Source organism: Glycine max, chromosome 18 (genome assembly GCF_000004515.6).
Source record: "Glycine max cultivar Williams 82 chromosome 18, Glycine_max_v4.0, whole genome shotgun sequence".
NCBI classification, from domain to species: domain Eukaryota; kingdom Viridiplantae; phylum Streptophyta; class Magnoliopsida; order Fabales; family Fabaceae; genus Glycine; species Glycine max.
In genome coordinates, this window is record NC_038254.2 from 10,929,822 (window position 1) to 10,939,320 (window position 9,499).

General features: G+C 31.3%; 1 protein-coding gene across 1 annotated transcript; it reads left to right on the top strand.

Moving 5' to 3' along the window:
- Nucleotides 1-716: 716 nt before the first annotated feature.
- LOC100802364 (protein trichome birefringence-like 43) lies at nucleotides 717-6,691 on the top strand. The gene is made up of 5 exons (XM_003551853.5): nucleotides 717-1,182; nucleotides 3,686-3,857; nucleotides 5,138-5,313; nucleotides 5,423-5,581; nucleotides 6,278-6,691. Exons 1-5 carry the CDS (start codon nucleotides 932-934, stop codon nucleotides 6,576-6,578), a joined length of 1,059 nt encoding a protein of 352 aa, XP_003551901.1. The 5' UTR covers nucleotides 717-931; the 3' UTR covers nucleotides 6,579-6,691.
- The last annotated feature ends 2,808 nt before the right edge of the window (nucleotides 6,692-9,499 follow it).

The following is a 9,499-nucleotide window of genomic DNA, read 5'->3' on the forward strand; positions in this document are numbered from 1 at the left end:
TCTCCGACTATGTAAAAAAAAATATCAGCACAACAAGCCACGAAAAATGTAATTAAATTTATCATTGAGAAGTTCCCAAAATCCTTTACTTATGAACCAAATAACTTTTTAGATGAAGGAATGTCATCTACTATAAATATGAAAAAAGGGAATTCTTTAATAGAAGGGTTATAAGAGAGATATTTATAGCAGAGAAGAAAATAATGAAATTGTAGCTGGCTAAATTTTGAAAATGTGGCGTGAATGTTATTATGCTACTGTTAATGAAAAATTATTTGAAATGTGAATTTAATTAGATAATGAATTTGAATTTAATTAGAAAATTAATGTTTGTAAGAGAGAGGAGCGAAAGATAATTAATATTATTTTAAGTGTTTTGTGTTTTTTTACTGCATTTTAAGTGTTTTGTAGTTATTTTTTTTTTTAAAGGTTCTGTAATTAATTATTAATTAATTTAGTATACAAATAATACATGCTAATTATTATTGTAATTTAATTGCATCGTGGGTTACTCCATATAAGTTAATTTTTAAGAGAACTGAAAATAAGATATTTGATTATTTAAATAATTATAATATATATCACAATTTGTAACCGTTGATTTTCATTCTTATTCTTATCACGGAAAAATTTCTCCCCATTTAATAAGATTCATTACATGTGATTATTGATTTAAATGCATTGATGTTACTTTTGCCACTTGCACAAATTAGTCGTAAATACAAAACTACATAAACAAATTTGAAACGGCTTTCTTCCATCACCCTTTTGGCAGTTACCAATTCAACTACCGCATCACATTTACAAATAAAACTCAAAATCCAAACACCACCGCCACACACCACCTTGTCTATTGATTATCATATTTATTGTGAGCCTTAACTCTAGTATTACTACTACTTCCACCTTTCATCATCACTCTTTCAGTCCAATGGGGTGGTCTTTCTCAATTTCCGTTTTGCTGTTTCTTACCTTTCTCATTCAGATACATGGAAGAGGCTTTGCAGAGAATTATGGTTGTAATTTGTTCCAAGGAAGTTGGGTTTATGATGAATCATACCCTCTTTATGCAACCTCACAGTGTCCCTTTATAGAGAAAGAATTTGATTGTCAAAACAATGGCAGACCGGATAAGTTCTATCTCAAATATAGATGGCAGCCAGCAGGCTGCAACTTAACAAGGTAAGTATACATATCTTTTATTTGCTTTTCTCTTTCTCTGTGTCAGTTGTTCATTGTTTTTTTTATCAGTGCCATGCAATATGACTATTGCTACATAGATTCATCATGCACGTTTTTTTTGCTGGGGATATCTGTTTTTTTTTATATGGTTTTTCCTCTTTCCAAAATTAAGTCTTTTCATCCAAATGATGATATTTTACTTTAATCTAGATGTTTTTTTTTTCATTCTTTAGTTTTTGGACTTAGTTAGAATGCAATTATAAATTTATTTATATTTTCATCCTATAATAAATTGTCAAAGAAAAGTCATATATACTCCCTCTGTTCCATTTTAGGTGCTGACTTTTTAGAAAAAAGATATTTTTCTTGTATATTTGTTCTTTTCACAGTTTTAAGACTATTTTTGTTGGTATAAAAACATTTACATGTATAAAAAAATTGTATATTTTTTATACCTTTTATAATTTATTTTCTCTCTTTCTATTATAATATTCTTTACTTTTCTATTTATTCTATCGTAATATATTTTCTATCACAAAATAGCATAATACATAATTGAAAAGTTCGTCAAAGATTACTAGCTACTTAATTTTAGAGAGTGAGAGTACATTAAATAAAGAAGTTAACGATTTATTAAAGAAAGAGAAATTAGTTCATTATAACAATAAAAAATAATTACAGTGAGAGAAATGGATGTATTATGAAGAAATAATTGCAGTGAGATAAATGGATGTATTATGAAAAAATTAACTGTAGTTAGAAGGTTAATTGCGAGGGGTATGATAGGAAATAAAACTCACCATTTCATCAAAAATAAAAATAAAAATATTGATTTCCTTGATTAATGTAAAACAACTTTAAATAACTATATATTACTGTATTTAGAAACATAGTGAGTATTTAAGGCTTTTTAAATTTTGTCGGTATAAAAACATTTACTTGTATATATAAAATTATATAGAAACATTACACAGTCAATGAAAAAACGTAATTTAAATTTTTTATTTTTTATCATGCTTTCCATAATTGAATAATACAAAAATTCTGGACATTGATCAACTTCAAGGGAAATTAGAATATTAGGAAGGAAACATGAGTCATGGATTGCATGTAGTTATCTTTAACTAGTATATTGCTTCAAGGAATCGAATCCTGGTGCTGTTATGCTCTTGGAATTAATGGGACTCAATCCATGAAGTACAAATCAACAACTAATTAATTAGTTCACCTTATAAGGGTAAAAGACCTTTGTCAAATAATGACTTTATTATAAAACAAGAAAGAATAAATAACCTTGAAGTTAAGGATTAGGCCTTAAGACCCCACAATTTAATGAATTGTACGTAATATCAGATGGAGATTTCACAATTCCTCATGGCCCAGTTGTTATCTCTATAAAAAGAAAGATATTAGAACCATGAAATGACGTTTTACTTGTTTATTAAGACAAAAGTAGAGCGCTCATTAGTGATATTGTGTTAGCATATCACAATTACAAGTAAGCTGGATCAGTCTTTTTTGTTTCTAATTCTTAAAAATTTCAATAATTGCAATTGTCATTTTAAAATCTTGAAGAAAATATTATAATAGTTTATCTATAATTTTATTTCCTAATTCTCTTTGTTCCTTTGCTACCATTTGAAAAAAGATAAATCTTGTCATTGTTTTAAAATTTTGCTCATCCCAAAATACAAATGGAAGAGAGGATAGATAAGAATAATATATATTATAGAAAAAGGAAACAAACAAACAAATACTGTTCCTTTGGAAAAGGCTGAACTTGTTACGTTACTCGTCTTATAAGAGGGACAATGGACTATGTACCAAGCTGGAGACCACATTTCCAAGTTATGTCATATCCAGCTTATGCTTTATCTTTAACAGCCTTACGAAGTTAACTTTATGAAACTATTCAGATTTCTCCTAACCCATTATTCATCAGATCAATTAAAGAATAATAATGATTGTGTTTAAGGTTTTAAAAAATAGTCTGTGATCGTGATTTTGGCTGTATAGTGTTAAGGTTTTTGGACTCTATAATTGTAATTGCATTGGCTGTATTTATTTACAATTTTCCATCATGGCAAGGATTGCAACGAAATTACGATTGTGATCGACTGCAATCACAATTTAAAACTAATTTGATTATGTTTGTGATTTAATTTGTCATCCTTTAACCCAAAAAACCTTGTTGCTTCTGTCTGCACGTTTTATATCTTCTTTTCCATCCCCATGGACTCTCCCATCAATCAACTAATTACGTAAGGTTCTTAAACTTATATATATCTTTGAACTACCACATAAAGTTTGGTCCATACGTTGGCAGAGACTTCCTCCATTAAAAGTGTGCTGTTGTAAAGTTGCTTTCAACCAATTGGTCCTCAATCTGGATCACATGCTACATTAGATCCAAACAAAAAACCATTTTAATCATCATTAAGAACATGCAAGATGTGTTGGACCCACTTATCATCATTTTTCAACGAACCTTGTTGTTTTGTAGATTCAACGGTGAAGATTTCTTAAGAAGACATAGAGGGAGGAGTCTCATGTTTGTGGGGGATTCTTTGAGTTTGAATCAATGGCAATCACTCACTTGCATGCTTCACATAGCTGTGCCACTAGCCCCTTACAACTTAGTGAGGAATGGAGATCTCTCCATTTTCACGTTTCCGGTTAGATCTCTTTTATAACTATTATTTTTCTTAATTTTCTTCCTATTCTCTTAGTCATTGTCACAACCCAAACCTATCAAATCTAAACAAATTCACATTCACCCCAATTACTTGAGCCATGTCAAGGTGGTTTTTCTTCCAATTTTAACTCCAAATGATCAGTTGCAAAATAAAAGTTTAATTGGGTTGCAAGCATTCCTGCATGGATATCATTGAAATTAAATAGAGCATATGATAATTTAAATGCAATCATATATAATATATATGAATAATACATTCTAACAACTAGTCTCTAACTAATTGACACCCAAGATATTAGAGTCTCACTCATGCATGCAAGAAAAGGTAACCAAACAATTTATAGAAGGAACGTTGTATTGATAACAAGGATTGGTGTAAAGCTTTGGTGTCCTGTACCCATCATTGAAGAGTAATCACATATTTGTTAATTATCCACACAGATAAAAGAAGAACCAAGAAAATTGTTGAAAACACACCGACAAAAGTAGAGGAAGAAACAAATTATGTTAGATTATCCGCATAATTTTTATTATAGCATAATTGTATTGCTAAGAAATAACTAGTCATTAAATTAATCGATAGTGTGACATAATGGTTCAAGCTTTTTTTTTTTTTTTTTTTTTAAATTAGTTTGAAATGAGTCCACACCTAAGATACAGATCACCTGCTGGTCTTAATATTATACTGTTTTGTGAAAACAACTTCATTTTAAGATCATTGAAACTTCTATCTAATCATTAACTTGGGCCACAACAATGAATATGACCAATTTAACTACTAGTGTATTGTTAACTAGAATCATTAATTTTGTATTGTCAGGCGCTGACCCAGATGTAGATAAGACTGGCAATTGTCTAATACATTTCATCATAATTAGTAATTTATTCTTTCAACTTAAGCACAGAAAATTTGGAAATTTGTTTTGAAGATTAACTACACCTAAAAAAATTAAGAATCTTCTATGAATGATAAACAAATCGTTTTATTTCTACACATTTTTAGACGCGTGTATTTTCACATATGTTTGGTATGACAGTAGGTATTATTAACTCATGTACAGTATAGTCTCGTACAAAACAAATATGTCTACAACTCTACATATAATTTGGTCACTACTTGGCATAGAATTAATCTTTGATTTAACAATAATGAATTAAATTTCAAGCTTAGACTAGAAATTTGTTTCAGTGAACCTTAATTTCAGGTTCAATTATTGGGTCAAACACCACATAACTTCAATTGTATCTCATAATTTGCAGACCTATGGTGTTAAGGTGATGTTCTCACGCAATGCATTTCTTGTGGACATAGTTAGTGAGAGTATTGGTCGAGTACTGAAACTAGATTCAATTCAAGCTGGCCAAACGTGGAAAGGAATAGATATATTGATATTTGACTCTTGGCATTGGTGGCTTCACACAGGAAGAAAACAACCGTATGTAAAATAAAATCCTTTTGCTAGTTTCACTATTCATCATATTTCACATGAAAAATTTGTAACACTTTTCTATGTCTTTCAATTTCCGTATGATTTGGGCTTGTAGATGGGATTTGATTCAAGTAGGAAATCGTACTGTTAGAGACATGAATCGCTTGGTTGCATACGAGATAGCGCTGAATACATGGGCCAAATGGATTGATTATAATATTGACCCTACCAGAACAAGGGTTTTATTCCAAGGAGTGTCTCCAGATCATCAAAAGTAAGTATCTGATGATATTTAAATGGACTATACTAGTGTAATGAGATGGAAATTGCAAAATTATGTTATCAATTTCTTCATGGCCATTTATTTTCAAAGCAATTCTTAAAGTGACTCAATTATAATCACTTGAGAAAATTCACTAGAAAACTCACTCTCCAAGTTCGTGTAATCAATGACACTATCTTTTTACAATTATTTACAATTCCCCCCATTTTCTATAGACACTATCTTTTTCTATTTTTATTTAAAATTATTTAAATATCCCTTTATTTTCTCTCTCAATATCACTCCTTTGTTTGTCTAGTTTCACCGCACTCTTCCTCTTTCGTCACAAACTCTTTAAGGATTTTTATTTTATTTTTATATTCATTATATTTTATTCCTTAAAATTCATGTGAGCCAAGTTTGATTCTGACTGAGAGTCAGATAGAGTGTGAGTGTGTGACTTACATAAATTTCACTCCGTGAAGAAATGTAGGAAAATGATTGACTATTATGATGACTTTTAAATTTGTGAAGGGCAAAAACTAGATAAAGAACTCTAGCTAGAGCACACCCTCAACCCATTTTTACCACATAAAAAAATATTTATTTTCAAAAAGATATGTGGTCATGGTAAAAACATATACAAATAAACAACAAATTAACACAAAATTTTGTGAAATTGGAGTTAACATGTGTGAATTGTTGCAGTCCAGCGCAATGGGGTGAGCCAAGAGCAAACTTTTGTGCAGGGCAAACTAAGCCAATATCGGGATTAAGGTATCCTGGAGGACCAAACCCAGCAGAGGTGGTATTAGAGAAAGTGCTAAAGGCCATGCAAAAGCCTGTGTATTTGCTGGACATTACAACCCTATCCCAGCTAAGGATAGATGGCCACCCTTCTGTTTATGGACATGGTGGGCATTTGGACATGGATTGCAGCCACTGGTGCCTTGCTGGTGTTCCTGATACTTGGAATGAGCTTCTATATGTTAGTCTCTTTCAAAATTAAGATCCTATTCTTATTGTTATTGCTGATTATAAATAAAATGTGTCCCAAGAAAATATATATCTCAAATTAATTCAGACAATAAAATACAGCAAGATATGTATAGGTCTATCAAATAAGGTGTTTCATCTCTTATCTTATATTGGTAGTATTAATTGGGATTTTAATTTGGCTCCTGTGATGATCCCAACTTGGGGGTTCAAAACTAGCGTGTAAGAGGGGTAAAATCACTGGTTAGCTTAAGGCTCCGTAAGCAGATTATTTAATATCAAAAGTCGTAATTTAATTCAACATGGTCCTAAGTATTTTTTTTGACAGAGGTCCTAAGTAATTAATTCCGCATCAAACTTTGAATTCCATAAATAATTAAATTCAATACAAAAGTTCTAATGGTAGTTAACAGTAATAATCCATAAAATGTGACTAATGTGCATTTGTTTGCAAAATGGATAGAATAGAATAACCTTAAGAACGTTAATCCATAAGGCTTCCAAAATAGGTTTATATGGGATGAAATTTTGTGTTTTCTCCCTTATTTTCACCAAACTGTGTTTTTCTTTCACCAAACTGTATTTCCTCCCTTATATCCTGTGTTTAACAAGGTGATGTAAAAGGAAAGTGATATAAAATAGATATTTTCTTAGTCTTTTACAATTTAATACTTTTTGTTTTTTCTCCTTGCAAATTTTATTTTTATTGGTTTTTAGTTGTTTGGTATATTATGTATATTTTTTTTTCTTATAATGTTTTATACTATTTAAAAATACTTTAAGGATAAAAAAAACATAATTTAAAAGAACTAAAAACAAACAAATAATTTTACAAATAAAAAAAATTAAAAATATACTAAGGAACTAAAAATATATTTAATTTATTTTTCATAATTTTTTTTTTATTAAACTAACCAAATCATAAGCACTCTCATGACTAGAAGCAGAATACAAATAGATCCTCCACAAATTTCCCCGTCCTCCCCGTATAAGCCATCACCTTAAAACAGGTCAGAAAGTAGTAACAGAATACGAAGCAACAAAAAGGTGACAAATAACTGAACTACTCTCGTTTCCTATTTGTTGGCACTTGTGTCTCTTTCTTGATCATGTGCTTTGGTATTATACGTTACATTCTGTTGCGTTTTCATTTGTATTTGTCACAGCCATAACACCGTCATGCTGCGTCCGTTACACGTGATTTTCAATTGCTCTACAATATCGGTCTGTAACGTTAATGTCGTGGTCCGATACCGTTAAGATGCGGACGATATAACCGTTTCATAGGGATTTTTAAAACCCTGTGGTATATGTAAGTCATCAATTAGAGTAATTTGGATCGATGATTTAAGTCTTATGAAATATTTTATTGAGAGTCAAAAGTTAACATCAAAAGTTGAAGTCTCAAGATATAGGTGATTGACATAAACTCAGTCACTGCATTGATAGTTGACCATCATATTCTTAGTCACACATATTTTCCCTCATTTTACAACTACAAACTCTTGTTACAGACATATAATCAAGTGCTTAGACCATATATTAACACTTGTATATATTTACTTCTCATTGATCATTTCTAAAACATTTATGTTTATGAACACGCATAATATTTAATTATTTAAATTTATGCTAGAAAATTAATTTTCTACGACACTGAATCTAAGACGGTTCTACAGAACCGCCTTAGAATGCCACGCGGTGGCATTTTTGTAATTAACAGAATAATTTTATTTTTTTACGTCACAGAATCTAAGGCGGTTCCTTACGACCGTCTTAGAAAGGCTCACGGTGGCATTTTTGTAATAAACTCAAATGTTACGACCACGTTTGCGAAAACCGCCTTTGAAGAGTTTACGAGATGGCAGAATGGTAATTTTTTACTAGGGTACAAAGACGGTTATGTCCTAAAGACCGTCTTTGTTTTCTTAGTCGCGTATTGACTACTACCAAGAAGCCCTAGCATTTTCGCGCTCCCGTGACTTTCATGCGAACCTAGCTACCTCCCTCATTTTCTTTCGTCCCAACCTAGCTCCCTCATCCCCACTGTTATCTAGCTTTCGTGCTGCCGTGTCCCATGCCTGTTGTTTGAGTGCCATCGAAGGTCCCCCGCATCGTCTCCCCATAATAGGTTTTATACATGGTGGGCTAATTTCAGGTCAGAGGAGGTGTTCATGTTTAGGTGTCATAATTTTGTTTTAATTTTGTGCATTTTTAGTGGTGTTGTGTGAAAATGCTCTGCTCTTGGTTTTCGATTTGTTTTTCCTGTGGTTCAGTTTGGGTAGCTTCATGTTTGATTGTGTTGGTTAGAATGCAGGTTATCAAGGCCAAAAAGACAAGGCTTGGGCGTGCCCAGAAGACCAATATATGCTCATTATTCTACTGCATTGGAACTCTAGTTGTGTTAACCGGTGATTACTTGTTGTATGCTAGACCATTGGATTGCGCCTTGCTGGTATTTTCTCTTCTTTCCCTTTCATGATTTTTTATTTAATATTTAATCGTGTGGACTGTATGGTTTATGTAATGCTGGACCATTTTTTGTTTCTTTTCTGGGAACGGGTGTAGTACTAACAAGGTACATGCTATCCTGTACATTCTTTGTTTGGGGTTTCTTCATTGTACATATAATTGTTGTTTGAAAATTGAAGCATATGTTTGTGTGATTAATTTAATAATTTTGCAATTTTAAAAGTGAATAAAGACCATGTGCTATGGCAATGGTTCATTATCTACCAGCAACAAAGATTCAAGCAAAAATTTCACCCAAAAAATATCATCCTAAGAATTTCTAGTAGCTTCTAAATTATTAGGCTATTAGTTGGTGTTCATATCTTTGTTGCAACAACGAGAAAATCAGATTAGGTTCCCAAAACTAACATCCACGACAACTTCATTGGCACTGAAGATGTTTTTGCATTTAAAAAAAACTTT

Coding starts and splice junctions, on each gene's coding strand:
- LOC100802364 (XM_003551853.5), top strand. CDS start 932: ATGGGGTGGTCTTTCTCAATTTCCGTTTTGCTGTTTCTTACCTTTCTC. Junction 3,858..5,137: donor TCTCCATTTTCACGTTTCCG/GTTAGATCTCTT, acceptor CATAATTTGCAG/ACCTATGGTGTTAAGGTGAT. Junction 5,582..6,277: donor GTGTCTCCAGATCATCAAAA/GTAAGTATCTGA, acceptor GAATTGTTGCAG/TCCAGCGCAATGGGGTGAGC.